This window comes from Chroicocephalus ridibundus, chromosome 3 (genome assembly GCF_963924245.1).
Source record: "Chroicocephalus ridibundus chromosome 3, bChrRid1.1, whole genome shotgun sequence".
NCBI classification, from domain to species: Eukaryota; Metazoa; Chordata; class Aves; order Charadriiformes; family Laridae; genus Chroicocephalus; species Chroicocephalus ridibundus.
Window position 1 is genome coordinate 125144082 of NC_086286.1, and position 18228 is coordinate 125162309.

The following is an 18228-nucleotide window of genomic DNA, read 5'->3' on the forward strand; positions in this document are numbered from 1 at the left end:
TATACACAAGACGCTTGGTCAATGTCTTGTTATCACTCTCTACATGTCTCTGTTTGGTTCCCCATAGTGAGAATCAAAGCTTTAGATCTCTGCTTCGGTGTCCTCCTCTGCATCACAAGAGTGGGATGTGGGAGTGACTACCGCTGCTCTATTTTTGGCAAAAACATACATTAGCATCAGTGATCTCAACAGGCATCAATCCAGGATTAAGACCCCTTGGGAATACCAGATGATCCTTCAGGGCTCCCAGCTCTCTCCACCTGTAGTAATTTAATCCCACCCTGCTCTTCCCCTTCCAGGCATGCACACACACCCCTCACACAACTTTAGAGATACCCAAGCTGCCAACTTCACTTCCTAAAGTTCTTCAGAGACTCGTGATTTTTTATCTGCCTGCCCCTAACTTTACTCCCAACACCAAAGGTTTTTCCACCCACGTGTTCTAAATGAGAAAGAAAATCAAAGACTGCACCAACTTTCAAAACTTTGCGTACCGGTGATCTCATAAGTTTCCTGGAAAAAAAAAAAATTAGTTCATCTCTCTGCCTCACTGCAGAAAATCCACTGACTGTGGACAAAGAAACCATGAAACCAATGTCCTCAAAAACCTTCCGGTGTGCTTACCAGAGAGAGAACAAATTCTCCATCTGTGCATTACTACAGTAAGATGGTGCATATAACAAGTAACACGCAGATTTACTCAGCAAGTCCTCAAAAAGAATGGAAGCACGTTTCAGGAATGCCCTTGCAGGTCCAGAGGATGTGTCAGCTTACCCCATCTGACAATTTATTCCATACAAGAAAAGAACTTAGTTCTCACAGTTTTCCTAGTACACCTTCTTACTACAGAAAGTGACATCTCTGGAAACTATAAGTATCTGGATACCTTTTAGAGTTGGTTTCATTGAAATCCCATATGCAGGTGAGGTTCCTCTTCACTGAGCATAAAGAGACATTTGTGTAGGACACTAAGATATGAAGGATATTGCTCATATGGCCTTTATGAGCAAAACACACCTGCAAAAATGGGGGGAATCTCTAGTCAAACCACAGGTAATTTATATGTAATGTCTGTAGAAGATATTATATTCTGTTTCAATCCCAGTTTGACATTAGTAGGGAAATATGTTGTTCAAGGTCAGCAATAAAACCCACTGCTTAAGGCCAAATTGTCTTGAATAGCACCTATAGAAGACAGCACGTGGCATCCAGGTGACCTGTGCGCCACGACATAGAGTCAAACTGACCCCTTCAGCTTCAGCAAGGTTTTGGGGCAAAACATAGCTGGGAGGTACCAACGGGGATTTCAAATATCTGGGAGGGAGGAGAAGAGACTGGAGGAGTTGGTTTGATTTGCAAGGTTTGGGACTGGTGTCAGGTGAAAAACTAGATGCGGAAGAGGTCTGCGAAGGGGAACTGGAAGGAGTCTGGAAGGACTGCAGAAGGCTTTGGGGACAAGACTTTCCCTCCCGCCTCCTTCCTTTCAACCCCAACTATTTGCCTTCTCCTCGGTGGCAAAGAAAGGGTGACAGAGTTGAAATCAAGACTTTATTCTTATTAAAAGTATATGTAGAAGGTAAGCAGAAAAGTGAGTGAAAGTGGACCCCCAGATAACAAGGGGTTTTTTTTTCCCTTTTGTCAAGAACTGGTCGTCCCTGCATGTTCCATCTTTTCCCAACACCATCCCACCTTTTCTTTTCCCTCGGCAAGGGTTGTATCCCCAGGAGCAGATAGCAGCCAGGTGTGTTAAACAGTATCTACGTCTCGGGGATCTTAAACTATCCACCCAGTCAATAAAAGCCACTCTGCTCTGTCCACAAGCATAGTCTAAACACATGAATCTTTGTGGGTATAGAAATTTAAACAGAATAGCTGATTTGGCTCCAAATATTCACTCCTCAGTGCAACCTACTCATCAAGAGCAGCCACTTACATGTGTGTATTCAGTAAGATTGTATCCTGGTAGAGTTGATGGGGAAGTTTTCACCAGCTGGCTTGGTCTGTGAATGCTGAACCTCCCACAGAAAGGCTCCATACCACTGACAATGTGTCCTGTGGTAATGAAGCCCTTCATATCTGACAGAGATTAAAAAAAAAAGGGGATAAGCGGCTTGAAAATTATTCAAAAGACACCAGTATGGTCAAGAGATTCATGGCAATACAGGAAGTGGGTATCCAAAATTTGTCAAACAGTCCCGCTCTTAAATATTGTCCTGTCCAAATAAATGGTGAACATCTGCAGGGCAATTGCTCCCCAGCTTAAGGGTGCTGAAAGACAGGAGCACAAGTTTTTCTCTTTTTTGTTGGCTGAATCACAGAGTTGGGATCACATTAAGAATGTCCAGTTGCAGTTTTCATTTTTCTGCATAAATCTTCCCTCCCTCTCCAATTCAGGTTAATTGCTTTTCTCTAAGTGGAAGAATCAATCACCAAATATTACTGGCTGAGACTTTTTCTCTCTCTCCACACCAAATATAAGAACGTGATACAAGGTCTCCAGGCAATAATCTACCTTTTGGCGTAGGATAAGTATACTATTAGTACTGTCAGGTATAGAATCATGGAATAGTTTGGGTGGGAAGCGACCTTTATAGGCCATTTAGTCCGACCCCCCCCTGCCATGAGCAGGGACATCTTCAACTAGATCAAGTTGCTGAGAGCCACATTCAACCCGACCTTGAATGTTTCACAGATGGGGCTTATACAACATCTCTGGGCAACCTGGGCCAGTGTTACTGGAGTTACTTTATACTAGAGTAGCTTTCTGATATGCACAATACCTTCACTGTTAGAAAACTATTATATGCCCAAAGAAGCTGTGGATGCCCCATATCTGGAAGTGTTCAAGACCAGGTTGGAGCAACCTGGTGTAGTGGGAGGTGTGCCTGCCCATAGCAGGGAGGTTGGAACTAGGTGATCTTTAAGGTCCCTTCTCACCCAAACTATTCTGTGATTCTATGATTTATTTTTTACAAAAGCAATTTGTTTTGCACCTTGCCTGGCCAGTCAAGTATACCACAAATATTTGCACTGTTTCACTTCCAGTCATCAAGAAACACTGAAAGAGAAGACCTCCAGAGTCAGAATCAGCTGTTTCCAGAGTCTGAGCTGTAGCTATGGGCTACACCAGATTTGCTTCCCCAGCAGACATATTGAAACATCAGTAATTTCACATGCCCCAGAGCTTGCATTTTTCGTCTCTATTCCTAACTTTTCTAACAACCAAAACATATCAACTGCTTTGATAAGTGTGTTGTAATATGACTGAGTCATGCAACATATTGCATAAAGAATCTCTTATTATTGCATTAATCATTTTGGTTTAAATATTATTTCCATAAACTCCCCCGTGAGAATACATACAAACAATGAATAGCTGAGAAACATAAATGTATGTACTTAAAACCATTAAAAGTGTAAATTTACTATCATTAAAAGTTTAAAGTACATTTATTTCATAAAAGGAAATCAGCTTTCACAGTAAACAATGCTTATTTGTCACAGAAGATCACTACCTTCTTTCTCAAAGCCATTGCGGAAAAGGATTTTAGCAGAAGTTGGCCCAGTTTCACATCCTATTGAGAGGAGTTCCTCTATTGCTGTTTGCACCTTTAAAAAAAAAAAAAAAAAGAAAAGCAGTAAAAAAATTTAAAAAGAGGATCAGTTTAGCAGAGATCTTCAACACACAAGTCATCACGCCATTTCATCAGCTAGGGACCAGTGGCAAGGCAGCTCTGGCTGAACAGGTTGCCAGACGGCAGAGGATACAATTCAGCTCATCGCAGAAAATAAAATTCCAGGTCTAATACCCTTCAGGGGTGAGGCATCCTTTAGGTGTCTAGCAGCCTCCTCAGAAAGGTGAAGATTCCTTCCATGAGCTATATCACAGCCTGGGCATCTGCATGCTCCTCCAGGCTCCACCAGCTGTGTTGACTCAATGTCTAATGACTGCCATGGAGTTATCGCCCAGGGTAGTTTTGACACAGACCAACTACTGCATCAAGAGACTATGGGATTTTGAAGAAGCCAGATCAGATCTCCTGCCTGAAACAAGAGCCATACACTACATATTTGGGCTTAGAGGGGTAGTCCAAAGGTCTTGTATCCGAAGATACCACGTTCTTCATTGCAGAAGATGTGACAGACCAAGATCATATGCTGTGACATGCTTAGAATATACCAGGGTGTCAGCCCCCCCACAAAAATCCCACTCTGAGACACTCCCAGTAACAAAAATCACCCCTATATCATGTAAAATTTATTTCAGCTTCTGGACCAAACAATTAATTCCTGTAAAGTACCAGAGATCCCTCAATTACACCCCAGCAGAGGACTGGGTGTCTGCATTTAATAGTGCCTACCTGGAGAGCTGTCGCATTTGTGGGGATCATTCTGCGTGATATGTTATTCCAGGAGATACTGAAACACCCTGTACTGGACACAGTCAACATCTGGCAAGCAAAGAAGCAAATAAATAAATGAAAACAGCTACAAAGTGCATGAAACAGACAGACTTCAAACCTGGTATCTTCTACCGAGGAGGTGCTTACAGACAGCATGTTGCCTTTTTAAGCCTCTGTAAATCAAGAGTCCCTTCAGCTACTCTTAAGACGTTCTTGTCCTCCATGGTCTCTCCTGATACAAGCCTTGGGCTCCTCCTCTTAGATTAGCAGGACCACAAGGGGTACATGACCTGTGCAGACACACTGACAGGCACAAATGGTCCCTAAAGCTCCTGGCCAGCAGGTCTGAGGTTTAACCACCAGGACAAACTTCTCTCATGGCTGAGCACTTCACCAAGTTGGAAGCTTCTACCAACTCATTGCGATACAGGGTTCACCAGATAACACACGCTTTGAGTGTGCTGTCGCTAAGGTTGGGAAATAAAAACTATTCCAAACTTGTATTAATTAGCGTTAGTTAACACGATGAGGTGTTAATGAGTGAGAGAAAAGCTGGGGGGATTGCTTACCTTTACTTTTAAAGTGTAAGCAAGTCAGCATTGCTTACACTTTAACACATGGAGCAGATTTTAGAATCATATATAGAATCAATCGATGAGTACTGCATTATAATGCCACCACAGGGTTTACATGCACCCACCAATCTGTGTAAAATCCACGAACACCTTCAGCTCATGATGCTATTGGCATCAACTATCTCAGCAGGTTAAAAGCAAGGTGGGATCACACTTTCATGTCTAGCACTGACAATGCCTTTAGGAGTCATATTGGCTGTCATCCATGTCAACTGAATCAGGGCTAGTCCAGCTCCCAGGGCCAAGCACACAGCACTGACCTGCACTTCTGGAAGACGCAAGGCACGAGCCCGAATTTCGTGTCTCTCTATGTAGTAGTTGTTCACCACATGGGGATTCAGCCACGTGTTGTGTATCTGGACTCCAACTCTCATCCCATTGCTGGGTGCCTTTCCATGATGCAGAGCTTCCAGGTAGTACCTCGAACCAGCAGTTAGCTCAAATTTCTGGGATTTTTGCTGCCAATGCTCACTCCAGCTCTTCACCCAGTTCTCAGACCACTCTGAATTGCCCGCAGGGAGAGAAGCTATTCTCACCTGTGTCCAGATCAACCAAATCAATCAGTTACAGAGACACTTCTCCAGCCCCAAAAGACACTTTGTCCAATACCACAGATCCAAAAGAACAGACTTGTCCTTATAGCTGATAGCAGTGGGTTGATGGATGACACATTCCTTCCTTATACACGGAAAAGCCATCATCTCAAAGAGCTTCTGTTTAGGATTCAGTACCATAAAGAAGATAATTCTGCTGGCTTACACAAGACCTAATAACAGTCCCCATGCAACTTTTCATGGATGACTTCAGTTCTACATCTCATGTCCTCCAAAGACAAAAGAAAGAACTATGTTTACAGCCTTAGGAGATGTAGTACGTTACCATTAGTAAGACCAGCAATGCTACTTTTTTACTTTTTTTTTTTTTTTTATAAATAAGTCTTTTATATTTCTTCTGCCCCTATTCAGTTTCTTGGCTTCAGAAGAGCCCAGACAAATGGATCATCTTCATTTATAGCATCATCACAGCTTTACAAAGTGAAGGACCAATGTTTTCAGAGGGCAAAATTTCAACATTCAAAAAAGAAGTTAAACTGAGGAAGTCAGACAGCAAACCTCCAGGTCTCCTTGCACAGATTGTTAGTGATGGTGGTGTGCTGAACTAACAAAAAGGTCTCTGGAAAAGGCAAAGACTCTGGTTGCAACAGTGAGTTTTTCATGAGCTGAGCGGCTGATAGGGCCGATGTAAAACATCAAATATGATCATACAGATTTCACTCTGCAACAGATTCATAGTAAGAGCCAATAAGACAATTCACTCGGGGTGAATTCCCACTTATCATGACCTTAATTAAAACCTTTTCCTATCCTGATCTCATTTTTTCTCTGCCAAGAGTATTACCTTACGTTCTGGATCTTGGGACAAACTTAAGTAGAGAGATGCCTGACCATCTGCTTGAATCCAGAAGGTGTAATTGTTGGTCTGAGGAGCCACAAAATATCCACGAAGCCTGGAGCTAAGCAAAAGTAGAACATCCATAATACACAGAAGAGTTACTGCAAAAAAAAAAAAAAACCAGCCCCACACCCCACCTTCACACGTACACTGAGTAACAATGAAAGACTCTGAGACCAGATTATAACAAAACAAACTCAGAGATTTTAAAACTGAAGTAACCTCAGAATGACCCGTTTTCACCTTAAATGTTATTTATGCTTTACAGAGGTTTTCAAAAAGGTAAAAAAAAAAAAAAACAGCTCCATGGAAATAGAATAGACTATTTCAGTTGGAAGGGACCTACAATGACCATCTAGTCCAACTGCCTGACCACTTCAGGGCTGACCAAAAAATGAAGCATGTTGTTACAGTTATTGTCCAAATGCCTCTTAAACACTGACAGGCTTGGGGCATCGACCACCCCTCTAGGAAGCCTATTGCAGTGTTTGATCACCCTCTCAGTAAATAAATGCTTCCTAATATCCAATCTAAACCTCCCCTGGTGCAGCTTTGAACCATTTCCATGTGTCCTGTCACTGGATCTCGGGGAGAAATAAGTATGTTTTTGCTGTTGGTCACTTTTTTGTGCATTTCTTCTCAAGCAAAGTCTTAACCCTGAATAGGCAGGAAAAGGCTCAAAACTACACACAAGATCAACTGAGGGGGGGAAAAAAAAAAGAGAGAAGTAATACAAAAATGAAAACATTCATGCATATTGCACAGTTTTACAAGGATGTATCTGAAAAGGCAGTGGGCGCTGACACAGCTCAGATATTTTTGCAGCCTGGGGCAAATCCATTTATTTCCATTAACTCCACCTGCACTGCAGCTGCCAACATCAGCTGAGGATCTGGCCCTCCACATCTCACCAGAGCTCCAACCCAAGACAGCCTCAAGTTGGAGCTCCTTCTACCTCTGTAGCAATTTCTTTCATGGTATTTCAGCACATGTAGGCCAGGTAGAGGAGAAATACTGAGTGAAAGAAAAAGGAGGAAAAATAAAACACTTCACTGCATATTTTGAGCTTCAAAAGGACCTTGGAGCAGAGGGTTTGCTTTGATTTACAGGAACTATGAAGTAAGGCTCTGCTATAAAGAGCTGTCAGGTGTTATTTCTACACCTTACACTGCTAAAAGGTGATTGCCATGGCTTCACCTCTTTTTAAGATCACTGAGTACCTGAAGGACTCCTTTGCCCCAGACAGAAATCCTACTGGGGAACTGGCATTAGGTACAAACTGCCATCTATAACCAGGACCTGCTTCTGTCAGATCAGAGGCATCATCCCAGACTTCAAAGAGAAGCCCTCTGTTTCCTAGAAAGTTAAAATAAAAGTGTTGTCAGTAGTAGCCAACAAAAATCCCAGAGCACATGCTAGAATCAGTAGTGTAAGGAGGCAGGCCAGAACAGAAGAAATTTTAATAATAAATTGGCTCTGTTTGTGGGTCTTTTTTGCAGTCCAAGGCAGAACACAGATCTTCCTCTAGGGAATTTGTTCTACCTTGAAATCTTCCACCAGGAAGAATGAAACTCTGCAGAATGCAGAGCATCCAACCAAGCTCACATGTTTGTTCTTGCATGAAAAATTACTGAGATGACCCACAGTCAAAATGAGATAAGCCTCATTTTATGCACAACAATTTCCTACTGCAATGCTCCACTCAAACAGTGTCCCCAGAAGCCACTGCAGTAGCTCCAGTTCAGTTATCCTTCCTCTAAATGTTATCCATATTTTTTTTCTCCTCCTTTTCCACAACCCTACACACCAGGCTGATCTTCCTCCCACCATCGCCCATTGTCAAGTGGTGGGCTGAGCTCTCCACCTTGCCTTTCCTTGCTATAGAATCATAGAATGGTTTGGGCTGGAAGGGACCTTTAAAGCCCATCTAGTCCAACCCCCCCTGCCATGAGCAGGGACATCTTCAACTAGATCAGGTTGCTCAGAGCCCCATCCAGCCTGACCTTGGATGTTTCCAGGGATGGGACATCTACCACCTCTCTAGGCAACCTGGGCCAGGGTTTCACCACCCTCAGTGTAAAAAAATTCTTTCTTATATCTAGTCTAAATCTTCCCTCTTTTAGTTTAAAATGATTACCGCTTGTCTTGTTGCAACAGGCCATGCCAAAAAGTTTGTCCCTATCTTTCTTTTAATCCCCCTTTAAGTACTGAAAGGCCACAATAAGGTCTCCCTGGAGCCTTCTCTTCTGCAGCTGAACACCCCCAACTCTCTCAGCCTGTCCTTACAGCAGAGGGGCTTCAGCCTTTGCAGCATCTTCACAGCCCTCCTCTCTATCAAACCTAAGAGAAACTGTATGGAAGTTGAAGCAGACAGTGTTTGCTTCTGTGAAGCAGACAGCCATTTCTTGATGGCATTCATCACCAAACAATTTCTGCCCTTTGGTTATATATTTGTGTTTGCTTGTTGGGACCTTCAGTTATTTGAATACTGTACCCGGCTGGGAAGAAACAAGCCTCCTGCTCTTGCCAACGGGTTCAGTGGTGCATCTGATTTGCTGGGGAGAGACATGCTTGACTTTACAGGGGACACCTGGCAGCAGGAAAAGGAGACAAATGTACCACATGAGACTTGGAAAACACAGCTGAGCTGCAGCATGAACCCATCTTGTTTCCAAAAGGGGTCAACATTTCGCTAAAAAATTGTACTATCAAGCGAGCAACACAGTTCATACCTGCAATCAGAATAACTGGACCTTCCTGATGGTAAGTCCTACAACCGCCACACTGGTATCCATCAACATAGAATCATAGAATTGCCCAGGTTGGAAGGGACTTTTCAGATTATCTAGTCCAACCGTCAACCTAACTCTGACAAAAATCATCACTAAACCATATCTCTAAGCACTATGTCTACCCATCTTTTAAATACCTCCAGGGATGGTGCCTCAACCACTTCCCTGGGCAGCCTGTTCCAATGCTGAATAACCTTTCATTATAAAAATTTTTCCTAATATCCAATCAGTTGGGTTTTGTGGTCAGGGCCATGACCACTGTATTAAAATGAAACCATTTAACACATTTCTTCTCTTACCTGCAGCAGTGACCTGCACCGGCTCCTCAAAGAAATCCCCCGTGACAGTGAGATCGGTGCCTCCTCCGAGACTCCCACCAGCTGGGAACACAGAGGCTATTTCTACAGAAGAAGGAAAAGGGGGGGTCTGAAAACGAGCATTGGAAAGGTTAATCCCAGCCCTATTTCTGTCCGAGCCAGCAGTGCACTTGCACTCTTTCCAGCCGGAGCAGGCTCCTGTGAATGAAACAGGAATCCCACTGATCCTTCTTGGGGGTTTTGGCAGCCGCTGGGATTACACCAGGAATGAACAACATGGATAACTTGGACGCTTGACAGGAGAAATACTGTAAAGCTTGCACTGTTACTTAGCGGTGGCTGCATCTGTCATGCTCAGGTTGCAAACTGGTATATTCTGTGCTATTGAGCAGCCCTACAAAAAAAAAGGTGGAATTAAAACTGTTTTAATCCTTTTGACCTGTCTGACTCTCTTCTCAATTTAGACTGTAAGTTTAAATGTTATCACGCTTTCCAATTGTCCCTTAGGCTTCAGGGACAAATGGAAGGAGCTGAACATCTGAGTGTCCACACCACAACCAAGAGAATCTTTTGGGATTTTACCTCTGTTACAGTCATGCCCTTCCACACTGGAAACCTATTTTTCTCTTTGATGACATTTACTCATTTTGAACTCAGATGCCTTTGTTTAACCACCCAATTGTACTTGTATAGTTCTGAAAAAAGACTAATATGATGCAAGTTTGTCCAGATCTGCATTGTTTTCTTAATTTATCTGATATTTAAACAATATTTTATAGTCTTGACTACTGTCCAGTGCAGTACTGTCTACTGGATGGATCTGGCAGATCTTGTTTCTGCTGGTGCTCTGCCAAGTCCATTCAGGGTTATTTCATTTTACTGCACCTCAATTGGTAAATAAAATTTGACATAAAATTACCCTCCTTTACAAAAGAATTTGAATTTATAGGTGAAACAAGCTGTATGCTATAATTAATATACAAAACACAGACATGTATTGGCTATGTTAAAAAAAAAAAAAAAAATGCTTGTTATCTCTTGAACCAAACTTCTCAGATACAACCCATAAGGAACTAGTGCATTCTTTATATTAATTTCAGCCAACTTAATGTCAAAAACTTGATGGGATCTTGCTAGGGACCTGTGTAGGTGAACCAAGTGGTCTTTTAGCTTGACTAAGGTCAAAGGCTGCCCAGTGCTCTGCGGTCCCTGATACCCTACTACTGCTTTGGCTGTTGGGGACATGGCCTTGCTGAATCTTGGACACTAATTGCCCATGACCATAACCTTGAGCGGGTGTTCAGGATTTCATTGTCTTCTCTTCTACACTATAGCTGGAAATGTCACATCGAGGTTATTATTGTTCATGTACCTTAATTTATTTTTTTTAAAACTAATGGTGCAGTAATCTCCCATTCAGCATTTATCCAGAACTCAGTCCTTGCAGTGGCTGAACATCATCTCCTCCTTGTAGCTGATATGAGACCTACTTCATCCTAAGCTCTGCGTTTCTAGAATCTCAACATTACCAAATACAGTGTGATTTAAAGGGGAAAGGCTTCTCTAGATGCAACATCTCAAGTCTACAACTGATCTGACGGGAAAAGGAAGAATGATAAAGCAACATCATCCCAAACCTTGTCATACTGCCGTTCTCTGGCTGACTGTGTCAGCTTAGGCAGTCCAAAATAGAGTTCAAAAATATCCCTGTCTGAGAGGAACACTAAATGACTGGGGATGTGATCTGTAGCCCATGACAGCAGATGTCTGCTCCTCCTGAAATTTTTGATCCGCAGATTTTTGTGTGACCAAGCCCATAGCAGGGGAGTAGCACACTCAAAATGAGGACACAACAGGATTACACCCTTGGGAAAAACAGCAAAGAGAGGTCCTTTCTTAGACCATGCTGGGACTACCAAGAGACAGTGCAGGCAACGAGGTGGATCCGTGCAATACCTGAATGTGTTTGATACAAGAAAAGCTCCTGTTTGGCACTGATGAGCCAAGCACCTTTGTGTACTGCTGACCTGCAAGAGAGAGAAAATGCCTGAGAGATCCTTGGCCATTTAAGTTAAAGTAGACCTTCTTTTGGCAGAGCTGAACACTCACTCTCTAGAGGAACAGTGAAACATTTCTACAATCATAGAATCACAGAACTGTTAGGGTTAGAAGGGACTTTAAAGATCATCTAGTTCCAACCCCCCTGCCATAGACAGGGACACCTCCCACTAGATCAGGTTGCAAGGACCAACACCACCTTTCACCAGGACATTGAGGCATTGATTCAAGAGATTCCACCGCATGGCTGAAAGTCTGTATTGGAAGTACCGTCCCATTGTAAAGTATGGGTTGTTTGACAGTTTGACAGTGTCAAAACCCATTTCTACCCTTTTTATGGCTAAATTCTTTCCCATTTGGATGGTTAAAAGCGAGGTGAAAGGATTTTATTCAGCTAGGCTTAACAGATAACTTATACATTGGGCACTGAAGTTAAAATATTAAAATCCCAAAGCGGAGATGCTTTGAGGGAGGAACTTTCTCCCTTTTCATTCCCAATCCAATGATTGTCTTCTAAATATAGCAAAACCTCATTTCCAAACAATGAAAGACAAGATTCAGTACAAATATTACACGCTTATCCTGGACTCAAACGCAGCTGTGTCCCCATGTGAAAACACAAAAAAAGAGATAAAAAGACTCTTTTACTCACTTCCCTTTGTTGAACACTGAGAAGCTAACATTGTGGGACCCTGGAGGAGAGAAAAGTAACTTGTTTATGGCAGAAGAGTGGAGGGCTCCATGAAGAGTGCATCCTACCAACACCTTGTCCAGGTGTCCTGGGCCTGATTTTTTCTTCCTCACACTTACCTTACAACACTATAACTGCATTGATTTCAGCAGTGTGTGCAGGAATTGAACTGGATATCTGCTTAGGGAGCTTAGAACCTTGGGTTGTAGGTAAACGCTGTACTGGAGATACCTACAGTTATATATCTGAACCTGCAAGTTCAACCTCGGGGGCAGGATTTGGTTGCCTAAGCATAAGTGCTTTGTGTCATCTTAGACCATGTGGATCCTATCTGACCTCACTTACCGTGCTAGGAAGGAGTGGACCTCCTTCAAGACCTTCATTATCGGTAACACCCCACTGGAGAGATCCCAGATATTCCAAGATATCTCATCAGTCTCTACATGAGAGCTAGACATTAATTTCTAATTTATATATTTAACACAGATCATCTTTCCCAAGCTGGGAGCTTGCTGCTCAGACAAAGTTTTGGGAAGAAATCAGAATTTTTTTCAGAGTACTTGGAAGAAAGGAAAAATGAATTGGATCCAACCTGCTACCAGAGACACTGTGAACAGAAGGGAACATCCAATTTATTCCTCTAATAAAGCAGTAAAGAGAAGGTCCACCACATATAAGAAGGATTAAAATAAAAGTAGTAAACTGACAAAGACCCCAAATCACATTGTTGCTGTCAGCAATGTCCACATCAGTCATGGTTTCACTTGAGCACTGCACTTCATTTTCTCCAAGGCTGTGCAGAGGACGCAAATCATGGCAGTGGTTATGCTGAAGACTGGTAAGCCTTGATCTGAAGCAGGTTTTGTGGGCTCAACCCTGAGCCACCTTCCTAACTTTGGAGACACGGCAGGAACTCTCATGATTGACACCCTCTCTGTACCCTCTGGAATTGCAGGAATAAGAGAAACCCATGATTTTTCCCCCTTTTCACCAACCTATGTGGTTCCCTTCCACTCGGCACTGCAGGGTCCCCAGTCCATCTTCTACCTGAATAGGGTAGCTGTGGAGAGACAAAAGACTTTGCTGAGCCTTGGGAGCAAAAATTGCAATAAATACAAAATCAAACCAAGAAGAGAAGGGGACTTACACAACTAAGCTAGTCATGCTTGTCTCCCTTTAGAAACAGGGGAAAGAAACAGGTGAGTTGAGAGAGGAACAACCCATGTCCCCACTAATCATAGAATGGTTCAGTTTAGAAGGGACCTTAAAGATCATCTAGTTCCAACCCCCTGCCCTGGGCAGGGACACCTCCCACTAGACCAGGTTGCTCAAAGCCCCGTCCATCCTGGCCTTGAACACCTCCAGGGATGGGGCATCCACAACTTCCTTGGGCAACCTGGGCCAGTGCCTCGTGACCCTCACAGAAAGAATTTCTTCCTAATATCTAATCTAAATCTCCCCTCTCTCAGTTTAAAACCATTACCCCTCATCCTATCACTACACTCCCCAATAAAGAGTCCTTCCCCTCTGATGGTCAAGAGTTCAGCAGCTTAGGAGGATGCCTCCCAGCAACACACAGTGCTCCAGCTTGACCCCTTTACTCTTCTTTCCAGAAGCTGATCCTGTTGGTGACCTTCAAAACCCCCATTTGAAATAAAAGCTGAGGGGCGACAATTCTGGGCGCATGGTGAGGGTGAATAGGAGGACAAAAGTGTTTCACCTCTTCTTGCTCCTCTGCATGTCCCTAAACTGTAAGAAGGAGCAGGTAACAATTAAACCAGATACGCTGGCATTAGATCAGTTTTCTGGAGCCATGGAATGAAGCAAGTCCCATCATCAACTCACATTTGCATACAAGTCCCCCTCTTGGGAGCCAGAAGGAATTTTATTGTGCAATAAGAGCGCCTGCTGAGGACCCCAGGAATAGCACTGAATAGCACTGAATTCTGTCGGAGTAGGTTTTTCCCCTTATTCCCTGTAAAAGCAGCCTCTCTTTCCCAGGGCTCATAGGCACTGTGAGAAGTGCATCATTCATAAAGGAAATGCTGCTGCCAAATCCATGGTTTTTTTCTGTAATTCAAGAAGGTGCAAGAGCCAGCAGTCTAAAGGGTCTCCTGTAACTTACAGAAGACAAGGATACATTAATACTAATAAATGAACAGTGTCGGGGCCTAGACATTGGAGCCTATCTCCCATAGGAAATTTTTAGAGCTTTCCCTGCCCAGTTTGGGCCCAGGTCAGTTAACCCACCTTTCAAATTAGTTTCCATATATGACTGAAGACATTGCATCGACCAGGGTCAACAGGCAGTTCAAAAACAGCTACCCTATTTTGGAGTCTAAAGAGTTGACCAGAACAGATGTGGCCAGGGCATAGTGTATCATCTCCAGGCAGAGGACAGCCCCTGGCCCATCCTGGTTATGGCTACAGCCACCGAGAGACAGCAGCCCTCACCCACCCCTGTCACAGACTATATGGTAAACTCCCCACGGTCCCTCTCCATTTTAAGCAAAAGCAGAAAAGCTTCTTCAAAGGACAATAATTATTATTTTTTTTTTGTGCACAAGCTGTGCTGAGCCCTTGCACCCACACAAACCAAAGGTAAGTCAAGAACTGACATCTTCCCAGCTCGCCTGTCAGCAAAAGAGCAGAGGCTGGTCCATCCATCTCCTTCTGAAACAAGGACAGCTGGCCTGGGCAAAAAAACAAACAGGGAAGGTGAGATAAGATAGGATAAGATAGAACAACATTTCTTGCATGAAATCCTGATGCTGTTAAAATCAGCGGACAATATTTTCAAATGGGACAGGAATTTCCCCTCACTTGTATCTAGCATTTACTAAACCCCTAGAAAACTGTAAACCCTAATCTCTTATCTCTTCGTCTGCAAAGTATATTCCCCAAATACTGTGGGAACTGCACCTCCATAAAGATTGTGACAGGACCATCTCTGAGACACCCAATGCTGGGTCTGAATGACCTGGTACCTCCTCCCTGTAAGGAAAGGTTGGTAGTCTGAGCTCCAGAAGGACTACCCCAACCCTTACCTTCCAGAAGCAGCAGGCAGCGCAAGTGCAGTATCGTGCTCATACAGCCACACTGCTTCGAGATGCAGCTCACTCCTTTCTTTATTCATTGAGGAAAAACACTACAACCAACCACTGCTAGAAATCATCCAAGCTTCTAATAGCAAATTCAAGTATCCCCACCTTAAAAAACCAATATGGCAAGGGACAACTTCCACTGGAGAGGAGGAATCAGGTGGGAGCAATAAATTCACAGCAATTAGCATAATAAGCAAAGGTGGGCAATGATTCTTTGAGAATTAACAGGCAATGAAGGAAAATATGCAATTAAAACCTGTAGTGCAAACACTTTGCTATGACCCATGCTTCAGTGTGTAGTTTTGTGAGGTTTTATTAAGGGTTTGCTTTTATTAATATAGCTTGCTGATAATGAGATGCCTTTCCTTATAAGGATAAATAGAAAAAAAAAATTCAGAGCTGCAAAATGTTTGGTTCAGCATCACTGGATCTTTGCATCCCATACAAAGCATGGAAAAGGGTGCAGAACACACTCGGAAGTAGAAAAACTGCCCTCTTTTTTGCTTGAAATCCTAAATCAGTGCAAGTGACAGAATGCTTTGGTCAAGTCCACGTCTCCACCTGGTACTTATTTACTAACACACCAAAAATGAGCAAATTATTCATGTGAAGCTACAATGTGAATCTGTTTGGTATGTTAAGATTTTGAGGCCATTTCCTTTTTGGCTATCATGAGGTTAAGCTGTAAATGAGTAATCTAGCAACAGAGCACACAGGCACGTCCAACCTGCAGTCAGACAGACCAGCCTTTCTTCCCACAGATCAAAGGTTCCACAGTTCCACTAGAGATAGGTAAAACAATAATTAATATCGAACAAAGGATGCTAATGTACATCCAGTGAGCAAAGACATAGGGCTGATAAATGGGTGCAGCTTGTATGGCAGGAATCCGCACTGGACTTTCATTCATGCTAACAAATAATTTAGTTACCTAGCTAGGGACATTTCCTTTCAGCCTGAAGAGTAGTTAAAAAACATCTAGTGGTCAAATATAGAATCATAGAATCGTAGAACCGCCTAGGTTGGAAGGGACGTTTCAGATCATCTAGTCCAACCATCAACCTAACTCTGACAAAAAACATCACTAAACCATACCTGTAAGCACTATGTCTACCTGTCTTTTAAATACTTCCAGGGATGGTGCCTCCACCACTTCCCTGGGAAGCCTGTTCCAATGCTTAATATAACCCTTATAACCCAATGTTTAATATCTGCTGCTGCAAGTAAAATTTCTAGCTAAAGAGAATAAACGCTTTACCTTGCTCCTGAAATGATCCATAAAATGACAATGGTAACTATAGATTAAGAGTTTTATACCCTCTTTGGCTTAGTTCTTCCCTGCCATTGGCACAAGTGCAAGGAAATCATAACTCAGCAGTATCTGAGAACACTTCCATACATATGGAAATACATATGACAGACGGCAGGTCAGCGTTGATGCTCGTTTTGCATTCACTGTGCTTAAAGTGCTGCTGACCCAAAGTAAATTTTTAAAATCTACCTGCTTTGTTCTGTTGCATGTAACCATAGAAGCAGCAGAAAATAAAAATCAAACCTTCCTTGAGAACAAGGAAGTGACCAGAGAGGGTTTGAAGCAGTGAAAAACAAAGCCTTTTGTCTCAAAATAATTCTGCTTTGTCTTTTGACTCACCAGAGCATCTGTTTCAACCTAATAGTTTTTTCTAAAAATGCAAATGGAAGGGAAAATTTATTTAACTTTTAGATTCTGACATTATTTTAATTAGTTAAATTTTAATTTGCTAGCCAAAATAAAATCTACAGCAACCAGACGCAATTACAGTACAATTCACACTGAGTTGTGATTGACTGTGCTGCCAGTAAACAAACCAACTAGCTTAATGGACCAGTTGCAATTAGATTAACAAAGTTTGCTGGAGCCCAACTCATGAGCTGCAATAAACCACAAAGGAAGTAAATGGCAATTCTGGGCCAACTGGTTGCAATTTATTGCTGTCAAGGAGGCTGATGGAAGAAATGCCAGTTTACAGGGGCCGGGTCAGATAGCAGCCTATATATAATTACCCATCAATATAATCCACATCAAAGTCCAGGGTCTCATATCTTCCAGTAATTGTCTTCCCATGGATCTCTATTAAATTTCCTGTTTAAAAGGAAATAGAAATTGAAGAGAGCCTTTTAAAAGCAGAGAATTTGTATTTGCAGATTTTGTGAGCTGAACAAAAGAAATTCTTGATCTTTGCAAAGTTTGCAGGGAGATGCCCAGCTGGCTGCAGTGACGTCTACTCTCAGCTTCTACCCTAGTTCAAGGTGACTGTGCACTTAATTCACTTTTCCCAAAACACGCGTCTTTGTTTCCCACAAAAAAGTCCATTCCTGATTTTTTTTTCAGTAGATCTTTAGTATTTGTACTGAGAAGGCATTTAACTCTTTTGTTATTTAAACCCCCCATTCTAACCAAATTCCACTGTAGAACCTCTCAAGGCAACAAAAATCTCATATAGCACTAGACACTTAGTGCTACTCTCACGTTCTTCACCAACTACACTGAGAGGTCAAACATCCAGCTAAAACATAGAAACCTCCATAGAGACACCCTAAAGCAAGGCATGAGAATCTGGAGCTGAACTGCACACAAAAATAATTACAAATGAGGCACAGGCTTAGATTTAGGAGTATCTGTGTGATTTAATCATCCAGATACCTCTCTGCAATCTTGAGAGCCCAAAATGGTTGGATTCATCTTGACTTTGGAAATAAGCATTTCAATTTTTTTCTTAAGAAGGCTGCAAATACA

General features: G+C 42.5%; 1 protein-coding gene across 12 annotated transcripts in view; it reads right to left on the reverse strand.

Annotated features, from left to right (window-relative positions):
* PKHD1 (PKHD1 ciliary IPT domain containing fibrocystin/polyductin) overlaps window positions 1–18228 on the reverse strand; it is a 279614-nt gene that overhangs the window by 250585 nt on the left and 10801 nt on the right. For all 12 annotated transcript variants that reach the window (XR_010070475.1, XR_010070473.1, XM_063330663.1 and 9 more), the window contains 14 exons: window positions 17496–17574; window positions 14967–15041; window positions 13344–13408; window positions 12310–12349; window positions 11556–11626; window positions 9582–9683; window positions 8985–9080; window positions 7711–7846; window positions 6437–6551; window positions 5299–5574; window positions 4362–4451; window positions 3516–3609; window positions 1934–2076; window positions 887–1017 (listed from right to left, as the gene is read on the reverse strand). Coding sequence is in view for 10 of the 12 variants with exons in the window: in XM_063330663.1 (XP_063186733.1) it covers window positions 887–1017; window positions 1934–2076; window positions 3516–3609; window positions 4362–4451; window positions 5299–5574; window positions 6437–6551; window positions 7711–7846; window positions 8985–9080; window positions 9582–9683; window positions 11556–11626; window positions 12310–12349; window positions 13344–13408; window positions 14967–15041; window positions 17496–17574 (1513 nt within the window). In the remaining 2 variants the exon portion in view is untranslated. The remainder of the gene's footprint in view (window positions 1–886; window positions 1018–1933; window positions 2077–3515; window positions 3610–4361; window positions 4452–5298; window positions 5575–6436; window positions 6552–7710; window positions 7847–8984; window positions 9081–9581; window positions 9684–11555; window positions 11627–12309; window positions 12350–13343; window positions 13409–14966; window positions 15042–17495; window positions 17575–18228) is intronic.